The sequence below is a fragment of the Pinus tabuliformis genome, chromosome 1_1, assembly GCF_031772625.1.
Source record: "Pinus tabuliformis cultivar Carrire ecotype Pingquan chromosome 1_1, CPIR1, whole genome shotgun sequence".
Taxonomy (NCBI): Eukaryota; Viridiplantae; Streptophyta; class Pinopsida; order Pinales; family Pinaceae; genus Pinus; species Pinus tabuliformis.
Window position 1 is genome coordinate 610,025,716 of NC_142297.1, and position 26,378 is coordinate 610,052,093.

At 39.5% G+C, this 26,378-nt stretch overlaps 1 protein-coding gene across 14 annotated transcripts in view; it reads right to left on the bottom strand.

Annotated features, from left to right (window-relative positions):
- LOC149214756 (Protein kinase superfamily protein) overlaps positions 1 to 26,378 on the bottom strand; it is a 323,935-nt gene that overhangs the window by 250,270 nt on the left and 47,287 nt on the right. For 13 of the 14 annotated variants that reach the window (XR_016250953.1, XM_089392394.1, XM_089392396.1 and 10 more), the window contains exons 3-6: positions 6,012 to 6,266; positions 5,724 to 5,848; positions 5,423 to 5,467; positions 4,837 to 4,918 (exon numbers count right to left, since the gene is read on the bottom strand). Coding sequence is in view for 13 of the 14 variants with exons in the window: in XM_089392394.1 (XP_089248520.1) it covers positions 4,837 to 4,918; positions 5,423 to 5,467; positions 5,724 to 5,848; positions 6,012 to 6,266 (507 nt within the window). In the remaining variant the exon portion in view is untranslated. Of the gene's footprint in view, positions 1 to 4,836; positions 4,919 to 5,422; positions 5,468 to 5,723; positions 5,849 to 6,011; positions 6,267 to 26,378 lie in introns of those variants that run through there. The other variant, XM_089392400.1, reaches the window with a different exon arrangement.

Here is a 26,378-nt window from a genome sequence, read left to right on the forward strand (position 1 = left end):
AATTCCACTTTGGACAACTCCTTTGGGGAAGATGCTTGTGGCTTTAAATTCCTCTTTCCGGGAGGACCAAAATCGACCTAAAGATCATCAATTTTGGTTAAGGAGAAATGTGTTTTTGATTTTATACCCACTCATATGCAAATGTTAAGGTCGGCCTCTCCTCCTTACAGCCCAATCGACATGTCTCTAGAACCTCTCCAAATTCCTATATATTGAGGTGCTGCCAACCTCATTAGAGATATGATTAAGGTAGAATATCTTCTTAAATAAGTGCGAAGTTGAGACTAGGACATCCAAAAGCAAGAGCCAGATTTGTGAAGAGATTGTCTCTGTTTGAGTACCGTTCCCTTGTGGGAGAAAGGCCTAAGTTATCTGTGATTGTAGTAGCCGAAAAGAAGGTTCAGAAAATTGTTTTAATGTGGTTTTAGGACTGCGGATTTCTTACTATCACATGCCGCAATTTAGAAGTGTGATAATAAGGGTTTCTATGCTTGATTTGTGCATTCAATGTCTCTGTTCCAGCCGTAAGAAAGTAACAACTATAGCAGCATGTTAAGGCACTTGTTTGGGGGATCGTAAGGCCTAGGATGGCTCTTCCCTTCAGGCCGCAGTCACATTAAGATACAGTTCAGTTGATTAAGGGCTTCTTCCTTAGTACTAGAAAATTGTTGAACAAGGGTTGTAGGGTGCATTGAACCCTAAATCTGAGTATAGATGGCTAGAAGTGAACTACAAGGGAGCCACTTAGTGAAAGGAGGATACACCATGTTTAGCATGTTTGATTAGGGTTGTTGGTATGCCCTAACCAGTCCTGTTGATGCACAATATTCTAGATCTTCATTGTACTCTTTCTCTATCTCTGTTGAACACTTGATTATAATAATAAGAAGAATTGATCAAGGGTTTTCCCCATCTTGGGGATTTTCCCTAGCTTGAGCCATATCAATGTGTTCTCTTGTCTTGGCTTGTCTTCTACATTTAATGTTCTTTCATTAAGTCACTGTCATATGGTGATTGATTATGGTCAAATGGAATTGATAATGGGCTAATGAAGTAACTAACCTAAGCAAAGAACATGTTAACTCAAAATTAACAAGCCAACATGAAATATGGACTAGATTAACATGAGTAATACTTGACCTAAGTCAACATGGCAACCCTAAATAGAGCACTATACAATACAAGGATGGCAAGTTTCATGCTAGGGTTTTACTAAATGCCAAGTTGGTGTGCCCTCTAAGCATGATCCTCCTTTGGGTTTGTTATCACCTTACTAAGCCCAAAGAACACCCATAGCAAGTTACATTCAAACTCAAGCCTTGTCTCCATAAGTTTTCAAATACTAAACGTCTTTCATGTTCTCTGACAAATGTGTTATCCTTTTTGAAACCTTTGCCTTATTTCCGTGTTCAAATTTTGTTCTGACCAACCCCTCCTCCCACGCCACCAAGCCCATGTTTCCCTTACTTCCTCCTCCCTCTTCGATTTTAAAAGTTTAGTCGGATATCCTAATCATGCCCCCTTCTTTCTTGTTCAAACTCTACTTCCTCCCCAATTTTGAATCAAGCATGATCCCCTCTATGATCTAGCCCTTATTGTTGATTTTGGGTAGCATCGAATGTGCTCTAGCTCCGAAATTTTGTGGGGGGGCTAGAATACATGAGATCTCTAGAACCCAGAAATCGTTTGGAGAAATTCCACCCGGATGAGGAGTTATTAAAATAATTAATATTTTTAATGGGTTCCTAAGTCTAAACTTAGGAAAATAAAAATATTAATGGGTATTAATAAGAATATGGGTGAGAAACTTCTAAGTGACAAGGATCAAGTCTGTTTTAATCTTAGCCGTTGATTAGGGACTTAATCTCGGTCGTTGATTCATCAATAGGAAAAGTATAAGAAGAGGCTTGAGGGTCAGTTGGAGACACACTTGACAGATCAGTCAGTTTGATTTTTCTAGGGCGAGGTTTGCTGAGAAAATCGAACAAGGGATCTATTGTAGTGAGAGGGGCAGTAGCAGAGAGTTGGATCAGAAGGGAGTTCCGAGCTCTATATAATACAAGGATGGAAAATGTCACATTAAGGTTCTAACAAACTCCAAGGTGGTATGCCCTCTAAGCATGATCCTCTTTGGACCCAACACCCTCCTCCAAGTTGGTCTGCTCTCCAACAAGTTGTTAGTCCAACACTTCTTCTTTTATGGTGGTTCACTATACAAGTATTATCATGCAAGACACATCTATATTTGTGCTACATGTCCTCTTGTACACAATGCTCCTTAACATGTGAGCCAAACTAGTTACTATCCTCCAATGCTTCTCATCAACATACATGTATTGGTCCACAACCAACTTGCACAAAGTATACTCTTCAATCCAAGCATGCTCAATTCAAGTGTCCATAACTGCCCATTATTTTATGTTTAGAGGGGCTTGTAGGCTAATTAGGCATTAGCATGCCTCATATAAGTAGAAAAATTTGTCATTGTAATTTCTCATCATCACATCACTTGAGATATTTCGGCCTCTTGAGTTGAATTTGGACTTGTATCTTTGAGGAGAATTTGGAGTATCTTGATGCACTTTGACATTTGGAGTTGATTTGTCTATCTTTGGAGCTATTCTTTGGATGAATGGAATGGATTCTTTGCATGTTATCTTGTAAGTGTATCTAGATGTTGAAAATTAATTTCTTACATGTCTAATGTATGGAATTTTGTTGATTCTAGTAATTGCAATTGTGCCCTAATTTGTTGAATACTTATTGAATGTCAATCTAGATGATCTATTGCATGCATTACTCATAAATAATGTGTAAATGAATGTCCTTAGTGGTGAACTCTTGGTAGCTCTCCCATGAAAAATCCATCTTCCATTGCATAGGTAATTGTTGGAATTTTGCTTGCTAGGGCATCAAAATTTTGGCCTCCTTAGAAGCTCTTTGGCTAATCTAACGCATTGAGGACTCCATACTCCCAAGGAACAAGGGACTGGTCCATTTGGTTGGTGATCACATCTTAATTTTATCCATTTTCTCTCTCTCTCCTGATTCAGCGCTTTCAAAGTTTCAAGGCCAACCTAGGGAAATAGGGCTTGGTGTGAATCCCTAGGCAAGTAGAGTTTTGGTGGTTAGAGAGACTAAACACCAAGAGGATAGTATTTGCCACATTATATATCCTTTTGGTGGGCATCCACTTCAATTTCATCCATAAACTTTCTTGCCCTAGTTGTTTGCCTAAGAGGGAAACCCTAATTTTCCTTGCTTCAACTTAAGGGTTTTCTTGAAGGTTTCATGAGCCTTGGCATTGCTGGTACACATTATTGGAAACCTTTTCTCTTAACCTTGGCCTTTGGAAACTCCAACACTTGTCAAATTTATCAAACCCTAGGTCTTGTGCCTTCTTTCATAGGTCTCATCATAGAAAGTGAATTGTCTCCTTGTGGATCCTTGAACCTAAAGTGTGCCTTACTTGAAGAGCTCCTAGTAATGTCATCTTACATATTAACCTTTGAACATCAATCATGAGTGATCTCTCCTACCGGGACTCCTCCCATTGGTGAAAGTCCATAAAGAGCAGGGGGTTTTGACTGTGGTGACAATGGGCCACTACCCCATTGTTGTCTCTTGGTCTAGTTTATGCCTTGTAGGGTTTCCCTCTTCAAGGCCTGCTAGATTTTGCAAGAACAGTCTCATGCTCCTAGTTTTGATTGCCCTCCACCAAGAGCCTATTGTTCCTCCTAGGTAGATACATCTCCTAATCAAGCAACCAACTCCCTTAATGTGTGCAACCAATGGGTTAGTCACCATCTCAATTAGGATAACCACCTCCTAGGCAAATGTGCTATGCTAGCACTCTATCAAAGGTCAAGCATCCACTCAAACTAAGTCATCCAACTGTCTATCAAGCATATCACCAAGGGACTACAAGACGTATTACTCTCCTAGATACATGAAAGCTCAAATGAAGACCAGGTTGCTAATTTTCCCAAAGAAGCTGAAGCTGAAGCTGCCCAAGACATGCTTTAAGGACAATTAGGTTGAAGTTTGAAGTAAGGGGCATGGAAACCTCTACCCTTATAAACTTGGAAACAGCATTAAGGATGATTCAAATCCAACAATCCAAAGCAGAGGGGATTATCAGCATTGCACCTTCACAGTTATTGATAAGGGCCAGGAATATCTCCCACTTTGTACCTTATGCTATTGGATGCATCTTTTAGTCCCACTTACCTGCTATTGTGCTCATTTCTCAGACATTAATAAAATTATCTTATTATATCTACTTCTACCTATACTGCAGCGTAGTGCTCCTCTATTTATATTCACTTGGTTTATCATTTCTTACTCATTGCTTCCATTTTCACTTCTTTTGGCACTTATGAGTTGCCTTGGCACTCCCACATTACTATTATAACCTGTTGCTTCTTCTAGTCCTATTGACCTGTTTTTGCTCACTCATGGACATTAATAAAATTATCTTCTCTAAATTTCTACTTTCCACCGTGTAGCAACCTTCAAGGACAAACAATATCTCATGTGTCTTCTGTGTGTTTTCTTTCTGCAGTGTACAGAACACGGACCATAGGTCCACCATTCCCAATTTAACATCACTTACCCACCACTGGATAGAATAGAAAAACCATTCATTAGTTGGTTAAAGAAACTGGCAGAATTTGTCAGGCCCTCGATATTGAAAATAGATCTTAGAAGAATGCAACCCGAAGAAATAAATGAAACAATCAAGAAGATGATAACATTATATGATGGGAATTTCAACAGTCGAGGAATACAAAGAAATGGATTTTCAGACATTGGATGTGTAGACGTAGATTTCACCTTCATAGGAGGATATTTTGAGAACGGAGCATGACCATGTGCCAGTTCCAATGCTGTTATTCCAAGTGACCATATATCAGCCCTGTAAAAGAATTTAATATAATTTAGATCATCCTACTCATTCAATATCTGCAGCCTACAAAGCCAGTGAATCAGGCAACATACATGAATAAAAAATTCTTTACAAGATCCGGGAACTTACGCTCCAAAACTATGGTTTCTGCATTATGACCCATTCTATATGACTAGCTCCAGGAATACAATTCCATGCATTTATTGATATATTATTATCATATCCTAAGTTTGCAATTTTCTGATAGTGACAGCTCTTCTTTCTAACATTTAAAGCAACCTTCAACTAACCAGTTTGATGAACTTGCCTCTTAAGATTTGTAATATATTCTTCAAGTGGGTATATTTAAACAGGTTACATACGAGCTGCTCTGGATTATGATATCATCATAAATTTTCTTTAAAATTTAAATTGGAATTGTAGGCTGCATTTCTCAGGACTGTCAAGAACCTTGGCCTGGACAAGCATAAATTTTGCAGTGAATAAACCTATTCTGTGTCATTTAGTGCTTACTTGAAATTATATCCATTGCCTGGCTGTAAGACCTCTGGTGCCATCCTACACAGTAAAAGTGTTACCTCCGTTAATCCTGACTTCTATTTACTGCTACAGCAGTAAGGAACTCTAGCTTGCAGTCCACATTATTTAGCTTCCAGTATAGTCAAACAATATATTAACAGCATAAATGAGCAAAATGTATCTCTATAAACAATATTATAAGGGAGATTTCTCTCAAGATATAACAAGAAATGAAATAAATATGTTGGCAAAGTTTATCAAGTCGGAACAAATTACAAGAAACAGAAATACAAACCAACATGGAGTTCCCACAAAAGTGTTTCTTGATCGCTGCCTGTCACCCGTGTCAAACATACAAGCTGACACACCAAAGTCACCCAGTTTAACTGCACCACCAGAGTCAACGAGGATGTTGCCAGCCTACAAAATTTAATGAATATTAATTGGTGCAAAAGTCATTTACAGATATTAGTATGGGAAAAATTTTGTTGACGCTGATTGTTCTACTCTATGATAGTCAATGATGAATTCACAAATATCTAACCACCCAATTTACGGTTCACACAATTCAAACTTCGAATACCTTCACATCACGATGAATATGTCCTTGCCGATGAAGATACTCCAGAGCTTTAAGTGTTTCCTTCAGAATTGTAGCAATGGCATACTCTTCAAAGCCATCTGGATAAGCTATTTTCATTATGTGCAAGCATGAACCTTCTGCCATAAAAGGCATTACTACCCAAAGGCACCGGTCAACAACAAATGAACAATATGCCTTGATTACATTTGGATGATCTATTAAGCTCATTGTTTGAGCCTCACGACGAATATCATCCTGCAGCAAATTAACCATACTCATGATGTCTTGGTTCAATTTTATTTTCAAAGCTCCCCATTTTAGAAAGCATTGTCAAACAAAAGAGTGTAACATTTAAGGTTCCTTTTCCTTACAGTAGAATAGCATAAAGATAGCTAGTTCTGTTGCATTCTTTATTCAAGATATATGATTTGGTTCATTTTTGTTTTCCTCACACCAAGGCAAGCAAACATGTCAAAAACATCAGAAATCTATAAATGTATCACTAAACTTCAACAATGTCCAAGAGCAATCATGCAAGATTAATCATGGATACTTGCTGCATGAGCATTGTTCTTATTGTTGCTATTATTTACAATCACCTAACGTACAGACCATAGGTAAACTATGCACCAGGCACATATAAGACAGTCAAAACGGGCTACCCAGCTAAAGACAAGATCTTAGCCAAGACAGTTGACATGGTGGGTCCGTAGCATAATCTTTAATTGCTTGGATAAGACATAGAAATTGTCTTACAAGAAACTGTTTCTGAGCATAGAGATGCAGAAGGGTGCCCCAGATTTAGGAGAGCTCCTCAGCAAATGTTACTCTTGCAAATTCAATATATATGTATAACAAAACAAAAAAGCCTTATTTAGGCCTTCTCATGTTTTTGTATAGTATGAAGGTTTTGGAAACTAAGTTTCCAGAAAACGGATATGGATACAATATCCATATCCATAATTAAAAAATAATGGATACAATACATTTGGACATGACCAATATGACAACATGTGCAAGAAACATAGAAAATAGTAAATACAATTTATGATTTTAGAAATATAACTGAAAAGATTGGGTTTCCAATAATTACAAAATTCCATGTAAACAACGCATTAAAAATGACTGTCTTGCCACCCTAGAGTTTACATTGTCAGCAATGATTATCACACAACATATCATTCAAATAATTGAAATTCAAGTCTTCATCGCCATCACCTTGATATTGAACTCCTACATTATTCTTATTCTCTAGGCTTGTTGGCACCCACTCCGAAAAAGCAAGACATGTTTTGCAGAAAGGGGGCTTGTGGATGCCGCCTCCTGAAAAACAAGACATGTTTCGCAAAAAGGTAGTGGCCACGGCACAGTCTCAATCTTCTTCTTCAAAGGTGTCTACACTGAACGTGGAACATCTTCCTTCTCTTCCTCCCACCCACGTTGCCACCTCCAATGCATCAACATCCTCCAACTACTCAGGTGTCTCCTCCATGATAAGCCTTTCAACCTCCAGCCTACACTAAGCCGTGGTGTCAATCACATCAAACAAAACAACCTCCATATCAGTTGTTTTGTCACTTTGCATCATCCACACCCTAAGATTCTAAGAGCCATAGACCATATCATTAAAGTGTTGGTATGTAACCTATATGAGAGTCATAATGCAATTAGAGGGTGACCATCAGAAAATTAATGAATTATAATAACTTTAAAAAAATTAATTTGAATATTTCAAACCTATTTCGTTTCTTGTTGTGCATTTTTTCAAGCACACTCCAATTGCACTCACACCTTGAAGAGTTCCATTTTTTATTGTGAACCCAAATGGCAAGTTTCTGTAAATCTGGTACTCTGCTATGATAGTTTGTGCACCAAACAACTACAACAAAAATGAAGGAAACAGAGCAAAGACTTGAATTATATTCCCATCAAGTAGCAAATAGATAGAAAGGAAAGACATTGAAATTTGGAGTTTGAAACAATTTGAAGCTTTCCTAGGAACCTAGTGGTCCTATCTTGGAGAACCATGTCATAATCAAATGTTCCATCAACCAACCTATATATCTCCATTTGTTTGGAAATCTTCGAGCACTCAATGGGAGTCAACACCAATCTTCGACCACATTGGAGGAATACATCCATAACCTCAAGGCTTAGCATCAAAGATAAAACCACAATAGTAAGAGAACAAGTGGTTTAGGAAAATTTCTACTACATCAATGGGATGATGGAGACTATTATCCCATCACCCATCAATCAACTGCCATATCTCAAACGTTTGTTGAATCCCTCCTCCCCTTGTCCTTGTAGTATCTATGGACAAGTTCCTTAGCCCTATACATGACCTCATACCAATGTTATCGGAACTGGTGGAATCGGTCGATCCAACCGGTTTGGGGTCAAACTAGTTCGGTCCAAGGTCTGGAATCAGAAATGGCCGGTTCAGTACTGAACCGGATTTTTTTTACCAAACCAACAGGTTTCATACAATGTGACCAAGGACGTTTCAAATGCAATTTACATAACAAAAACAAAAACAAAAAAAGTGAGTGGGTCAGCCTAATATTCAAGCTTACGGACCTACTATTGCTATGCAATTAATGGTAATGTTATATTCTTAAAGTAAAAGGATGTCATCATTTTACTCAAATTTTTAACCTTACCATTAGTTGACGCAGAATGTTTGAGAATGGTTCTAACTTCATTAGATTTCATATGGAGAAATTAGAATTTTAGATCTCATTCAAAATCCAGCAAACTCAATAGTTTCCAGGATTTCAAGATTGGGGGGGATTGCAAAGTTTTCATTGGATTCTGTCATGTACGAGGGTATGGAACTAGCATTTAATCAAGATCACCAAGACCTCTATGTACCTTGATGTAAGTGGCATTGATTGTTGAGCTCCTCCATCATGACCCTAGTAAAAATGTACCCATCACTCAAACAAAATCTTGATTTGACATCTGAAGCTCTTTCTATCTTTTATTAATGCTTAAAGGGTGATATTGATGATGAAGATCCCAATATAGGCCATGATTTTGATTATATCTAGGTATTTGTTGTAGCATGATTTTTTTTGACACTAGAGGTCGTCTAGACTCGAAAGCCTCATTGTTGATGTATTATTGGTTCATAAATGTATTGCACTAAGTGTTATTTTGGTTATATGCACTCTTATTCGATATATAAATGAGAATGTTTGCATATGTGTATAAATGGTTTGGATTCATATCGATGCACATGAATCTAGTTTTTTTTCTTTAAAATTTGAATATTTTAGGAGTTTTTAGTCAATCAGTTTTTTGGTGCAATTTTTTTACCAGTTCAGACCGATTCTCGGTTCAAAGGGTTTTCCAGTTCAATCAATGGTTCAGTTCCGATAACATTGCCGCATACAAGTAGCCCATTAAGGGCTTGTAACCATCAACAAAGTTAAAAAACATTTACCAAATCTTTGCTAATGGCATATAACTCTCATACTTTCATCCAAAATTGCTCTTCACACACACCTCTTGATTAGAGGACAATAGCACAACATTTATAGGGATTCAAGGAGCTACCTCTCCACTTTCTTATGGTTACCACAACAAGAGATGCCATGCCCTCTTCATTAGCATAGCTATAGAAAATGTTTCTTGCAGACCCCACCCCATTATGTGACCATAAGGAGGATCACCTCATACTTTCATGTTCCCCATCTAATCAAAGCAACATGTGACTGGCAGATCTTTGAAGTATTTTAGAACATAGAGGCACCTCCCACCTTTTCGACTACCCCCTAGATACAAGCGAATAACAAGGGCTCTATCTAAAGTATAGTAGATGGTAAGAAAGAAGGGATTTCTTGCTCCCATGCTGTTATGAACCATGCCCCTTGTCGCAAAATCTAGGAGGCCCTGTGAGGGAAGTCACAGGGTGAGAGCCAAACCCTATGGCAACAATTAGGAGGATTTCCACTGCCCCCTCAACAGTCTTCCTCCTGCTATTTAGTAGAAAATTCACCACAAGGAAGGATTTCCCATATTCACCTATAAGGGTATTCTATTAGAGGATTCAATGTGATATGAATAACCCAGGGTAAGATACCTTTAACCTGAAATAGGCTCAAATCTTCTTTATAAAGGAGCAAAGAATTATAAACTTGGACTAACTAAGGACTACTACAAGCTAGGGCAAATTTGATAATGTAATGATATAGGAGTATCTAGACATGTAGAAGTCAAAGAAAGGGTTACCTTAATGATTTAATCAACAATGCAATAGGGAAAACAGTCAAATAAGCTTCAAGTTGAAGTTTGGCTTGGGATTTAAAGTTTATAACGGCAGAAAGGAGTTTGGAAAGGATCACACCAACCCTAATTGGGGAGGTTTCACCACAACCATTGCTAGATTTTGAGTTTGTTAATTTATGTAGCATCAGAGGTTTTCTAGTCTCGAAACTTTGTAGCGAGGCTAAACACAAGAGTTCTCCATGACCCAGAAATCGTTTCTGGAAATTACACCTGGAAGTGTCTCAATTAGATTATTAGCCTATTTTTAATTGTTTCCTAAGTCTAAACTTAGGAAAAGTGGTTAATTAATACTAATTAATTGAGATAAGGAGTGAATCATCTAGAAACTCACACAGATCGATCCAAAAATGATCTCAAAATCATCAATTATGTTTTAATGTTGGTCGTTGGAGTCCCAACTGGAGATTATAAGAGCACGTCGATGGGTAGATGGAGAACACACCAATGCAGATACTCAGTTACCCAAGCGGTTCGATTTTCTCAGTAGCAGAGTTCCAACAGAGAATAGTAAGTCAAAGGGTGAGTGGGAGGTGGTAGAGCAAGTCAGCAGCATTTCTGGAGGAAGTCTTTCAGTTCCGAAAGAGGCAATGAGAGGGAGTGTGAAATTCCCAGTGTATAAATTATGGTGTAGATTTGCAACTACTCATGAAGTTTCAATCAAAATCACAAGACGCAAACCTACTCTATTGCTCTACGGAAGTTAATTCACAATTTAGAACAAAAATTTCAGACATGCAATAAGAAATAACACACATCCACAGTATTTTTCCTGGGGAAATTGATCTGCTAAAAAACCCAATGATTGCTTGCATTAATATGATGAATAGAGATGAATTACAATTGTTTTGCTCAACTGATCACAACCTGCAAGTGAATAACCTATCTCTCTGCTCACTAAGAGGCTCTGACCCAGACTTAGTCAAATTTTGCCTCTGCTTGAGCCCCTATTTCCTTGCACAACTCCTAAGAAATTAAGCTCCTATTATTTAGGAATTTCTCCAAAATGGATTGTGCAATTCCCAAGGTTGATCATCTGACTACATGCAACACCTGTACACTCAAGATTAGTCTACCATTGATGTTACACTGCCTTGGAATCTCCACCACAGCTGGGGAACTCGAATTCTCTGCATGCCCTAGCTATTTTGGGCTAATTGATCAGTTAATTGGATGATCACTGAGTTTGACTGAAGTCCCACTACACAACTGACCTTCCACTGGTTCCTCCAACAATTGGAACTAGTTTAATTGAAAACAACTTGAGATAACTAACTTTGATTGATGCACTTTAGCAATCGCACATGCTTAACTGATCTCTAACTCCTCCAACTCGAATTTATTGAGTAAACTAGGTGACACAAGTTAACTGCATCCAAGTTGTCTACTGATGTGGAAATTCAAATTTTCTCACTTTAATCAAGACAAAATCAAATTGAGAATGTATTGTTGCATTTTTCAACGCTCCCTCTCAGCAAGAAAGGGATTATGAACCACCCATATCCTGCATTTGTGGAACTCGAACTGCCCTCTTGACAGGGCCTTTGTCAAAATGTTAGCATCTTGTTCCTCATTCGGAATGTATTGAAGCAACATTATCCGCCTTTGCACACAGCGCCGTAAATGGTGATATCAGATATCTATATGTTTGGATCGATCGTAAAAAACAAGATTCTCAAAGAGCTTGATGCAAGTTTGATTATCACAGTACATCACAGTTGGATCCATCATCTGACCAAATAATCCAACAAGTATCTTTCTCATCTAGATCGCCTCACATGTTGTGTAAGGCTCTAAAATATTTAACCATAAATGTAAAGTTTTAAAACATAATTTGTGTTTTCTTCAAACCTGTTTGCAGATTAAATGGTTTATCCAACATTCATATAACTGAATTACTCAGTTTGGTATGGAGTACCTACCTGTATTTCGGCGGTTGATGATGCCTCAAACTGCTCCCGCTTCCCGCTTCTCTTACCAAAAGACCGAAACCACCCAGCCAAACTGAGCATAAACTCAATACTCAGTCTAGTAAGCTTCTCAATTGAAGCAGATTGTTCCCCCCTGCCCAGAAACCTCAGAACAAGCAAGGCTCAATTGTTCCTAATGATGAACTGTGTACAAATTTTCCTCATGTTTCTTCCCCCTTTCAAAATTGTTCCCTGCTCCCTATATACTGTTTCTTGGCGGTGGTCGCTCCCTCCACCTGCAACCCACCGCTTCTCCTTATGGTGACACCCTTCCCATGTCACGTGATATATATTCCTTTTAAAGGTATATTGATTTTTGGTTTAATATCCTTTTTGTTTGTTTTTAATATAAAGGTTTAGGTTCATATTAAATACTTTATCTTTAATTTATTTTTATTTTATTAATTTATTAATATTCTAAGATATATAATTATATAACCATCTTTTAAGATTAGCTTAATTTTTAACATCTATCTTTTATAATTATTTTTACATTATACATTTTAAATTTATATCATTGGTATTGCCCATTAATCAAGACGCATTAAGCAATATGGATGTTGATGGGTGAATATAACTTCTATTTGAAGGAGTGTCATGATATTTAATACTTATAGTTCATTTAGTATATAAATACTAGTGCGGTGCATGCGATACATGCATACGTAGCTATCATATGCATGCATCGCATGCATGCTAATACTCTTGTGTTCTCTATATTATAGATATGTGTTCTCTATATTATAGATAGGTCGTTACATGTTGCTTCACTTGTAGCCATGTATTCTGCATCTGCCAAGCTGAGTGCCACAAATCTTTGCTCCCCGTTGTACCAAGAAACAATTGCGGACCCAACACTAAAAATTCCACCTAATGTACTCTTTCAGTCTAATGGACTCCCCACCCAATCTACATCTGTGAAGCCACAGCTTCACTCCCTCTTTCAATCTGCTTTTGTGAAGCCACTCCCTCTTTCAGTCTAATGGACTCCCCACCCAATCTGCATCATGCCTAGAATTCGATGAGGACTTCGGTTCTACAAATAGAATATTGTGTTGCATGCCTTAGCCCACAAATGTAGAGGTAGGCCTTGGTCATGCAACATCGCCCTCGTTTCTCCCACAATGCTACGGTTCTTTCTCTCAGCCACCCCATTCTGTTGTGGGTTGTGGGGTGTTGTCAACTCTTGTCGAATGCCTTCTTTTGCACAGATTTTTTTTAAATTCATTCGACATCACCTCCATTATCACTCCTGAGAGCCTTCACCTTCTTGTCGATTTCTTTCTCAACCAATGCCTTGAATTCTATGAACTTGGAGAATGTCTCATCTTTCTTCCACATGAAGAAGATCCAGCACTTCCATGAGAAGTCATCAATAAAAATGACAAAATATTTGTGTCTGGCAGTGGAGGTTATCAAGAAAGGTCCACAGATATCAGAGTGGATCCTTTCTAGGACTGCATGTGCTTTGTTGTCCCGATCATGGAATGTGGATTTTGTGTACTTCCCCAAAGTACATCCTTTGCATACATCTTGTTGCTCAAGTTCTCCTTTGGGGAAGCGGCAAGCCTGTGGTTATTTGCTTCATAATCTTCAGGGTGCCATGATGCAAATGGACAAGTCTTTTGTGCCAAAGTTCACCGACATCACAGCTCTGCACCTTCTCCGCCTTTGTTCTTAATGCAACGCATTTTTCCACATCTAGCTTATACAAGTTCTTCACACGAACCCCGATCTGTTCACCTGTCCCGTGGCTATGTGTCTCAGGAATGCCTTTCCTTTGCTGGAGATCACATCATAACCATGGTCTTCCAAAATTGCAAACAAGATGAGATTTTTCTTTAGGCCCGGAACAAACATGACATCCTTGAGCCTGAAAGGGGAGCCCGACTCCCTCTGAAAGGTGACTATACCAACCTCAGTCACGTTGTACCTTTCGTCGTCCCCTAGCTCAATGTGCATCTACAAGTCTTTCTCCTCCAGAACACTGAAAAACTCTCTACACCTAATCCAAAATGGATCTAGTATAGACTCTAAGTCTAAAAATATTCCTCACAGAGGAAAATGAAAGTCAAAGGATGCTCTTGGAAATAGTCTCATTGCATAGATCTCTTCATTCTGAATCTAATGCAATTTGAATGGACCAAAACGGACTCCGGATGAAGGAGTTATTGTAAAAAGAAAATTGCCCAGTGTCCTTAGAAAAGGAGGCAATTTCTTATAAATGGGACTTAAGGGCTCCTTAAAGAAATCGCATCGGAAAGGTTCAAAAGGAGGACTTAACGACAGGCTGAAGGACTTCCTGATTGGCAATCTCTGACATATTGCATCGGGTAAAGACTTACATATGATATCAGAACCCGGGGGAGCCGATTTGCGATGGCAATAAAGCGGGATCGGTGACCAGCGATGTATATCGCATCGGAGCAGTCCACGGGATATTGTATAGGCCTCGGGTCATTGCGACTTGCGATTGCAATCAGACTGATAAAGCAATTGCGATGGCATATCGACTGTCGGATCTAGGAGCACATCAACGGTCGGGAATTAATCGCTAATCGCAATCAGAGGTGTCAAATGACATTGTGCGAGGAAGCGATTGGCGACGGTCATCACATTGGAACAAACCATGGGTTTTTGAATGGACCTCGGCCCAATGCGACGTGCGATTGCGATATGCGATAAAGCGCACAGACCCGATGGGATTATAAACGCGACTGCATATATTTTGAAATCCGGATTTTCGGATTTTCTGTGTATTTTCCGTGTATTGGGGTTTTTGGCCATACGCCTGTGCGATCGCAATTTACGATGACAGACGAACCCAAGTGGGATATAGATGCGATTGAAGGCCATTTGAAGTCCCGACTTAAGGACTCATGATGTGTTTTGCATTTGTTTTCCTGTGTATTTCCGTTATTTGGCTATTTCAGCCAAAAGAAGGCAAAACGATCGAGTGGCCATGCCTGCCGGTTCCTTTCCATTTTTAAATGGATTCTTGTAATGAAACAGTCAGTCTTCAATGATGGAGGAGACTGTAACTGATGTATTACAAAAAGCACAAGGAGCTCAATTGACAGGGCGGCAAAAGGTTGATGAGATTCGCTTGGAGGTCGAGCAAACCACTGATAACACAGAGAGGCAGAGTCATGCTCAAGAGAAGCGCAGAGAAGCCCAAGAGGTTCAAAGATGCTTGAATGCTGAGTGTAAGCCCAGAGGAGGCAGTCTGCGGAGTCGAGGTGACTCAGAAGCAGAGGGTCGCTTGGAGGTCGAGCAAAACCAGAAGCTCGTGAAAAGCCGAGAAGCCACCAGAGGTTGGGGTGATGGCAAAGGGATGAGTTCCCAGAGAGATGAGCGCAGCAGAGTAGTAGAGCAGAAGGCCAGAGAGTCGTAGATTCGCAGAGTGCCACCAGAGGTTGGGAGGACAGCGAAAGAGCCACCAGGGTTGGAGGCTTGACAAAGAGCTAGAACTGAGAGCCAGAGCCGAGAGCCAAGAGCCAAGAGCCGAGAGCCGAGGGTCGTGAACCAAAGAGCCAAATAGCCAGGTATAAAGATGGCATTCTAAGCCCATTGGTTCAGTTGTAAACCTATGGAGTTGAGCGTGGAACTTGTAAAAGAATTTAAGCCATAATCCCAAAGAGCCCAGTTGAGTTGACTAGAGCTCATAGAGACGTAGCCCAAGAGGTTTGGGTGAACTCCTAATTATATTGTTGTTATGTGTGTTGGTTATTATTTGCATTATTTGTTATTATATGTTTTTATATCAGTTTAAGCAAATCAACTTAAAGCACTTAATAGTTAAAGGTAAACACAAGCATACACCTATTTCAAGTTCTTTTAATTCCGCAAATTGTCAATATAAGCCTAGATCTTGGGAATATATAAGCTTTGGAGTGGGAGAGGTTCTTGTAAGTGGACAAGAAGCCTTTAGTGCCCCATTTCAGATCAACACCCATGTGGAACGATGCACCTGAGTCCAAGTACCACACGCTCCCCATCACTGTGCTGGCCATGCATGCGGTAAAGTAAAGTCAAGCTCAGTGTTGCAGGAAGCGCCCCCCCCCCCCCCCCCCCGGATCCTAGGCCGGAATCGCGTCCCGTACGGAAGCGTCAAAGGAAGCGCGATTCCGCAATTTTTGAGCGATTCCTGGTTTTTGAGAAGCGTTGCCCCCGAGGCGCGCTTCGGAGGGCGCTTCGGGCCTCCGGAAGCGCACGCTTCACGAGCGCTTCCGAAAAAATCCGCGCGGGCAAGGAATGACACTTCGATTTTTTTTAATTTTTTTAAAAGTTAACTTAACTTGCAATGAGGGGGTGGGTTAGGGTGAGTTTAGGGTGAGTTTAGGTGAGGAATGAAAAGCATAAAGCTCCCATTCATTCCTCATTTTCTCACTTTGAGTTTATGAGTTGGAGAAGAGAAGAGAGGAGAGGAGAAGAGAAGAGAGGAGAAGAGAGGAGAGCTTGGAGGAGTGAAGAAGGAGGAGCTAGGAGAAGGAGGAGGAGCTTGGAGCAAGAGCTTGGAGGACTTCATCTACAAGAGCTAAAGAGGTAAGTTCAAACCCCAAACTCCCTTGTTTTTTTGAAAAAAAAATTGTATTTTTCTCCTCCCTCTCCTACTCTTTCCCATTGTTTCTACTTGCTCCTTTATTTACAGGTTGTCCACCACCTATATCCATATTCCAAGATGGTGTTCTTTTGGCTTCTATGCATCATTCCACTCTTGCTTTTAATGATGGCAAGGGTGAGGAATAGAAGGGAAGAGGAAGGGGATGAACTTGGTCCTAATAGTAGTGACCCAATGTATGATGAGGAGGAAGGGTTTGAAGAGGAAGGGGATGAACTTGAAGAGGACACTGAAGCACAAGATGGGAAAGGTACATCAACACCCTTGTGGAACTATGTGACCAAACTTGATGGGGGAAAGGGTGGTGGATCTTACAAATTTGTGTGCCCTCATGGTTGTCATGGAGGAAAACCATATTGTGGTTCATATACCCGTCTGAGGAGGCATCTTTGTGGGGTGCTGGACAGTGATGAAAAAAAGGGTTTTGTGGGGGTACAAATTTGCCCAAACATTTCAACTGAAGAAAGAAGAAAATACATCCAAATAGAGATGGTTGCACAACAAAAAAACAAGAAACAAAAAACTCATTATGAATCAAGTGCAACCTCTAAATTTGGTAGTTGCCCATCTCCTCATGGTACTTCTGCAACCTCTGGAGGTAGAAGAACAATAGGGGATTTCCTTAATGTTGCTGGGAGGGATGATGTGGATGGAAAGATAGTCCGTTTTCTTTGTGCTTGCGGTGTACCATTCAATGTGCTTCGCTCTCCCTATTGGCATGACATGGTAAAGGCCATCAATGAAGCCCCAAAAGGATACAAGGCCCCCAACTATGAGAAAGCTAGAACAGTGTTATTAGAAAGAGAAAAAGCTAAGGTTCAAAGAGCTTTGACACGTTTTACACATGAGTGGGTGGATTCTGGGGTATCCATTGTATCAGATGGGTGGACAAATATTAGAAACCAACATTTGATAAATGTTCTTGGTGTTTCTTCTAGTGGTGCAGTATTTATTGCATGTCATGACTCCTCCTCCATCAGTGCAACTGCACAAAACATTGCAGATCTCCTATTGAAATCAATCAAAGATGTTGGTCCGAATAATGTGGTTCAAGTGATCACAGATAATGCAGCAAATTGTAAGGCAGCAGGAAAAATTATTGAGCGTACTCATCCACACATCTTTTGGTCTGGGTGCCTGGTTCACACATTGAACCTTTTGATGCATGATATTGTGAAACACAAAGATTGTGGGTGGATTGCTGAGGTTTACAGGAAAGGGAAGCAGCTCATTAAATTCATCACAGGGCATACAAGGGTAAACTACGTCTATGGCACTTACTCCAAGTTGCAATTGCTTAAAATTGCAAAGACAAGATTTGCTAGTTATTACCTCACCTTTAGGCGGCTAGTGAGGGTGAGACAAGCTTTAACTAATCTGGTGTGTGCTGAAACATGGGATGAAATTAACACTGACACAGATGGTGCTAATGCAGTCAAGGACACTGTTCTTGACAGTTACTTTTGGTCACAGGTTAAATATGTTTTGCAATTCACCAAACCAATTTATTACATGATCAAGTTTGCAGATTCAGATCGACCAGTAATTGGGGAGGTGTATGAGCAAATGGATAGCATGTTGGGGCAGATTAAAGACATTGTTGAGCCTAGAGATACCACCTTGTACAATTATATTCGTGTAGAGGTGCAAAACCGATGGGAAATGCTAAATATTCCATTGCATGCATTAGCATATGTTTTGACACCTAAATACTATCATCCATCATGGCTTTCAACACCAGCACCTGGGGGTGGAAGCAGGAAAAAAACACACCAAGATAGAGAGGTTCACGAAAAATATATGGCTGCATTGAGTAAATTAATCCCTGATGAGGAGGAGGCTGCATTGGTACGGAGACAGGTGAGCAACTATACGCTCAACACTGGTCCATTTGGGAGCATGCATGCAATTCAAGATCGAGAGACTTTTTCTGCTCTTGAGTGGTGGAACATGCATGGAGGGGGTACTCCACTTCTACAGAGTTTGGCATTGCGGGTGCTATCACAGGTGGTAAACACTTCTTCTGCAGAGAGGTGTTGGAGCTCTTATTCTTTCATCCACAGTGTTAAAAGGAACAGGTTGAATTTAGACCGGGCAGAGAGCTTGGTTTATGTTCATTACAACTTGCGATTGTTGTCCCATTACTGTGAAGATGCAAAGTCTAATAAAGACTTGTTGATTTGGGACAAGAATCCAGAGGAGCCCAATTTGGAGGATGGAGTGTTGCGACTAGAGCAATTAGAGGATGCTCTTATCCAGGTATGTCCATTGTGGTATGAATTTTCCAATTTTCCCTTATAAAGCATTTCTCTAATTCATGTTTTTAATTTTTTTGTTAACTAGTGATTTTTTTTTGCATGAATTTTTTGAGCGATTCTAGGATGATGATGACCGTGTTGATATGCCACCACCCCCACCCCCATCTGGTCCCTTGGTTCCTAGGTTCCATGGTTCAACACCAACAGCAGGGGGTTCTTCTTCATCAGTTTCAGTGCCACGACTTACACAGGGACCATATTCTTCATTGCCACCACGTGGAGGCCCGCCATCACGTTCTATTCGTGGTGGAAGGAGGAGAGATTAGTAGATATATTCACAATCTACTACTTTTTGTCATAGATTACTCATTAGACTTGTAGACTTGTGAATTTGAATTTTGAACCTTTTTGGCTTGGCGGTGACCAAGTGACATATTTTGTAAACATTATTATTTGAATTTTGGACATGACAAATGTTGACAGTTGCTCACTTGCTAGATAAATCATAATATGCTCTATGTTTTATGTTTTATAATATGCTTAAATGTTTTATGTTTTATAATATGCTTAAAAATTTGATGTATGTTTGTAATAGCTAGAATATAGATGATTGTTGTACATACTAGTAACTACAATGGAATCATGGATGCCATATCTATCTTGATTTATGCAAAAATATGCATGTTTTCATGTCTTCTACAATTAATTTGGTATTTGGGATGTTTGTTTTGAGTATAAATGCAAAAAAATATAAAATATATATATATATATAGCAGACGCTTCCGCGGACGCTTCGCTTCCTAGATTTTTGGAAAATGACGCTTCCACGCTCCCGCTTCCGCTTCCGCTTCGCTCCCGCTTCGTGCAACATTGGTCAAGCTCGAACAGTGAAGCCAAGCCTTCACCTGCTACTCCTCCTAAGGTCTTCTTGCTTGCCTTTTTGTGTGGACACTTCGTCGCATAGTGCCGGAATTCATGACAATGGAAGGATTTAATTTTGGACAATTCTTTCTTCTTTCCCCCTTGGCTGGATTCTGGTTTGGATTGATATTTCTTCCCTTTTCCCTTCTTTCACTTTCCAACCAATGCAAAGTTTTCTTTATCCTTGCACTTGGATGAAGTCCCATCTCAAGTATTCCGCCGTATTTACTCTTGTACCAAATCAGACCATAAGCGTTCCCAATTCAGTGGTTTCTCCCTCCTATTCACCGAATCTTAGTAGCTATGCCACCTCTTGCGAAGGCTTAGAAAAGCTAGGCTTACCAAGTCATCTTCTGGAACATTAACACCAAACCCGCCAAGTTCATCACGACATTGTGTGAACCTGCTTAGATATTGCGGAATAGAGTCATTCTTTTGCATCTTGATACTTCGAAGTTTATCCTTGAATGACAACTTCCTGTGGTCGCTACCATTCTCGAACAATTTTGCCAATGCTCTCCACATTGTGAAGCGACAAAACTTAGAGTTGTTTGTGCTTTAAATGTAAAATACACAATGTATTAAGTAATAATTTTTACTAATAATATGAATATACAAGAGTGATTAAATGTTACAATGGGGGCCTGCTTATATACCTAGGTAGGTGCCCTTTCATGAATGGTTATGTCTTTTAGACATGCCTTTCTATTTAATTAATAATCATTACTATGATTATTTATAATTTATATTTATTTGTATTTATTGTATTTTTTATATAAATTATATTCATAACATTGCCCCTTTCTTCAAAAGCTTTGTCCCCAAAGCTTAAACGTTGACAAGTTTCTTCATGTTCCATACATCATTTTGGTTTGTCGATTTCCTTCTTTGTAAACCCACTCTCTCTCTCTCTTTTTTAAATTAATTATTATTATTATTATTATTATTATTATTATATATAATCAAATTATATTTATTAATTAGACTATAATTAAATTATATAACTATCAATTAATTATATAATTAATTAACTAATTTAATTATATAATTTAATTGATTCAATAATTTAATTAACAATTTATATATATATATATATATATAACTTAATTATATAAGTTACCTAACTTGTAACCTTATGTAACTATGAATTCATAAACGAGGGGCACAAAGGATACAACTGTTGACCGCGGGGGTGACACGACTATTCGTGCACAAAAAATGTTTGACCGCTGGTCAGGATCAAAGACAACAAAGTTTTTTCCGAGCACAAGTGGTAGGGTTGGAACATGCAGGGAATAACTCTATTTGCAGCAATCGACTGGCACCGGAAATCATAAATGGACAAGGGAAGCGGTTGTCGTTGGAAGGCAAACAGGACAGAAAATTGTGGAAGTTGTCGATGGTTTCCGTGAAAGTTTGGAGCAAAGAGCGGAGAAGAGAACCCGGCAAAAGGGATGAACGATAGTGGGGAATTTGGGCTACGGTGAACGGTAGTATGGCAAAAGTTTATAATTAAACAACGACACGAGGAAGCGACAAGGTACCGGTGGTGATACGACAATGTTCCCAAGCTTATCACTCAGTTCCCAGAATTGCAGAATTGTAGTAGTGGTACCGGTAGAGGTATAGCCATATTTGTAAATTGACCACCGATTTTGTTGTGTTGAATGTTGCAGAGGTCGTTTACGTATGTAGGAAAATGTTGAATATGGTTCTCTTACTCCTTTGTGGGTGATACTTGTCTGGCTTGCTCATTCTGTATTGAAATAACAATACGAACGAAATCCACAGATATGATGCACTTATCCGTCTGTGGATTGATCACTACCCCCAACTGCCTCAGCCTCATCATTATCATTAACATTTGCAAAATGCCTTTCTATACCTCGTCTTCCAATTTTATTGTGTCATTGAATTTGAAGAAATTGGTTTGATTTCCCAATACAGGCTGTCATAGTACCCAATTGGCTTATGTCTATTAAACATTGTTTCTCAAGCATAAACCCAATCCTAATTTTCAACACGTTTGTTGAGCCCAATTCCTCATTCCAACGAACAATGTTGTCGTTGTTATCAGACGATGTTATATTAATGAGATCGATGTCGTTAATTTCATTATCTTTTGGAAGCATATGTCCACTAAGTAGTTGCAGATCAACACGGGGAGGCACCTTTTCCCATTTACTAAGCATTTTTGTCAATTTACCAGTTGCGCAGCTATCTCTGGTGGCTGGAATATTCGTATGATAAGGAGAGTTATCTCATTTTTTTTCTGGCAGTCATACAACATGCTTTTTTTGTTTTGTTACGGTTCTTATTGTTCTGGGGCTGAACATTAGAATTGTAAGTGGTTGTTGTTACAAAATCAGAAAGGCGGAAAGATTTTCTTATACTTGATAATTACTTGTGATGTTCTTGACTTGTTTTCTTTATATCTTCTTTCTTTAGTTCATCAAGCATTACCAAAGCGAAAGCACACAAGCCACTCCCTGTTTCAGTCTAATGGACTCCCCACCCAATTTGCATCATGCCCAGAATTCGATGAGGACTTCGGTTCTACAAATAGACTATTGTGTTGCATGCCTTAGCCCACAAAAGCAGAGCTAGGCCTTAGTCATGCAACATCGCCCACGTTTCTCCCACAATGCTACGGTTCTTTTCTCAGCCACCTCATTCTGTTGTGGGTTGTGGGCTGTTGTCAACTCTTGTTGAATGCCTTCTTTTGCACAATTTTTTTTTAAATTCATTCGACACGTACTCATCTTGTTTGAGACTGTACAACACTCGCTTGAGTCTGCACACATGAGACTCCCGATCAAATGTCTCAAATCCTTTTGGTTGCTCAGTGTACACTTACTCCTCAATAACCCCATTGAGAAATGTTGTTTTTATATCCAACCGGTGGATCTTCCACCCCATCTGCACAGTCAAAGCAAGAATTGATCTAATGGACGAGTATCATGCTACAGGAGCAAACGTCTCCTCATAGTCAATTCCCTCAACTTGAGAGTACCCCTTGGCCACAAATTTGGCCTTATACTTCTCTATGCTTCCGTCTGCTGCTTGCTTTACCTTGAAGATCCATCTCGAACCCACAACTAATTTATCTGTTGGTCTTAGGACCACTTCCCAAACATTGTTCTTTACAATGGATTCATATTCCTCCACCATTGCATCAACCCATACAGGTTGCTCTACTGCTTCCTCGAAAGAGGATGGCTTAGTCTATATAAGCGCAATCATTAGAGAAATGTAGCTAGTGTACTAATCAAGTGACCTTCTCTGCCTACACAAATTTGAAGGAGCACCCACATTACCCTTCGCATCCTACACAAGTCTCTCAGCTTCCCTGGTTCTTTTCTTGCCTTCTCTAGAAGGTTCTGCTTGAGTGGTTGTCTCCACTCTTTGCTCCTCAATATGTGGCTGCTCCACAACTTCCTGAGGTTCCTCCTTTGCAGCTAAAAGTTACTCTTCTGGTGGGATCTATAGCTCCCTCTCAAGAGAGCACTGCATCGCTTTCTCCTCATCAAAGTTTACATCCCTTCGCACAACTGTCATTTTGAGGGATGGATAGTACACAGTAGTTGTGGGGAGTTTCTGTGTAACCCACAAAAAACTCCAATTTTGTTGTCAGCTCAAGCTTCCTCCTTGATTCTTTGGAGACATGGCAGTACACAAAGGCTCAAAAAATCCTGAAGTGAGACACATCCGGCTTTCTCCCCGCGATAGCCTCCTCCGATCTAATCATGCCCAGAATTTGATGAGGACTTCAATTCTACAAATAGACTATTGTGTTGCATGCCTTAGCCCACAAATGCAGAGGTAGGCCTTGGTCATGCAACATCGCCCATGTTTCTCCCACAATGCTACAGTTCTTTTCTCAACCACCCCATTCTATTGTGGGTTGTGGGGTGTTGTCAACTCTTGTCGAATGCCTTCTTTTGCACAGATTTTTTTTAAATTCATTCAACATGTACTCACCTCCATTATCACTCCTGAGAGCCTTCACCTTCTTGTCGATTTCTTTCTCAACCAATGCCACCTTGAATTCTATGAACTTGGAGAATGTCTCATCTTTCTTCCGCATGAGGAAGATCTAGCAATTCCATGAGAAGTCATCAATAAAAATGACAAAATAGTTGTGTATGGCAGTGGAGGTTATCAAGAAAGGTCCACATATATCAAAGTGGAACCTTTCTAGGACTGCATGTGCTTTGTTGTCCCGATCATGGAATGTGGATTTTGTGTACTTCCCCAAAATACATCCTTTGCACACATCTTGTTGCTCAAGTTCTCCTTTGGGGAACACTGTGGTTATTTGTTTCATAATCTTTAGGGTGCCATGATGCAAATGGCCAAGTCTTTTGTGCCAAAGTTCAACGACATCGCGGCTCTACACCTTCTCCACCCTTTTTCTTAATGCAACGCAGTCTTCCACATCTAGCTTATACAAGTTCTTCACACAAACCTCGATCTGCTCACCTGTCCCATGGCTATGTGTCTCAGGAATGCCTTTCCTTTGCTAAAGATCACATCATAACCATGGTCTTCCAAAACTGCAACAAAGATGAGATTTTTCTTTAGGCCCAGAACAAACATGACATCCTTGAGCCTGAGAGGGGAGCCCGACTCCCTCTGAAAGGTGACTATACCAACCTAGGTCACGTTGCACCTTTCGCCGTCCCCCAGCTCAATGTACGTCTGCAAGTCTTTCTCCTCCAGATCATTGAAAATCTCTCTACACCCATGTAGAACGATGCACCTGAGTCCAAGTACCACACGCTCCCCATCACTGTGTTGGCCATGCATGTGATGAGGGTAAAGTCAAGCTCGAACAGTGAAGCCAAGTCTACACCTGCTACTCCTCCTAAGGTCTTCTTGCTTGCCTTTTTGTGTGGACACTTCGTTGCATAGTGTCGGAATTCATGACAATGGAAGGATTTAATTTTGGACAATTTTTTCTTCTTGCCCCCTTGGCTGGATTCTGGTTTGGATTGATACTTCTTCCCTTTTCCCTTCTTTTCCTTTCCAACCAATGCAAAGTTTTCTTCATCCTCGCCCTTGGATGAAGTCCCATCTCTGGTATTCCGCCTTATTTCCTCTTGTACCAAATCAGACCATAAGCGTTCCCAATTCAGTAGTTTCTCCCTCCTATTCACCGAATCTTAGTAGCTATGCCAGCTCTTGGGAAGGCTTAGAAGGGCTAGGCTTACCAAGTCATCTTCTGGAACATTAACACCAACCCCACCAAGTTCATCACGACATTGTGTGAACCTACTCAGATATTGCGGAATAGTGTCATTCTTTTGCATCTTGATACTTCGAAGTTTATCCTTGAGTGCCAACTTCCTGTGGTCACTACCATTCTCGAACAATTCTGTCAGTGCTTTCCACATTGTGAAGCGACAAAACTTAGAGTTGTTTGTGCTTTAAATGTAAAATACACAATGTATTAAGTAATAATTTTTACTAATAATACGAATGTACAACAGTGATTAAATGTTACAATGGGGGCCTATTTATATACCTAGGCAAGTGCCCTTTCATGAATGGTTATGTCTTTTAGACATGCCTTTCTATTTAACTAATGACTATTTAATAATCATTACTATGATTATTTATAATTTATATTTATTTGTATTTATTGTAATTTTTATATAAATTATATTCATAACATTGCCCCTTTCTTCAAAAGCTTTGTCCTCAAAGCTTTATTGTTGACAAGTTTCTTCATGTTCCATACATCATATTGGTTTGTCGATTTCCTTCTTTACAAACCCACTCTCTCTCTCTCTCTTTTTTAAATTAATTATTTCATATATATATATATCAAATTATATTTACTATCAATTAATTATATAATTAGTTAACTAATTTAATTATATAGTTTAGTTGATTCAATAATTTAATTAACAATTAATAGATTATATATATATATATATATATATATATATATATATATATATACTTAATTATATAAGTTACCTAACTTGTAACCTTATGTAACTATGAATTCATAAACAAGGGCCACGAGGGATACGACACTTGACCGCGGGGGTGACACGACTATTCGTGCACAAAAGATGTTTGACGGCTGGTCAAGATCAGAGACAACAATGTTTTTTCCGAGCACAAGTGGTGGGGCTGGAACAAACGGGGAATAACTCTATTTGCAGCAATCGACTAGCACCGGAAATCATAAATGGACAAGGGAAGCGGTTGTCATTGGAAGGCAAACAGGGCAGAAAATTGTGGAAGTTGTCGATGGTTGCCGTGAAAGTTTGGAGCAGAGAGCAGAGAGGAGAAC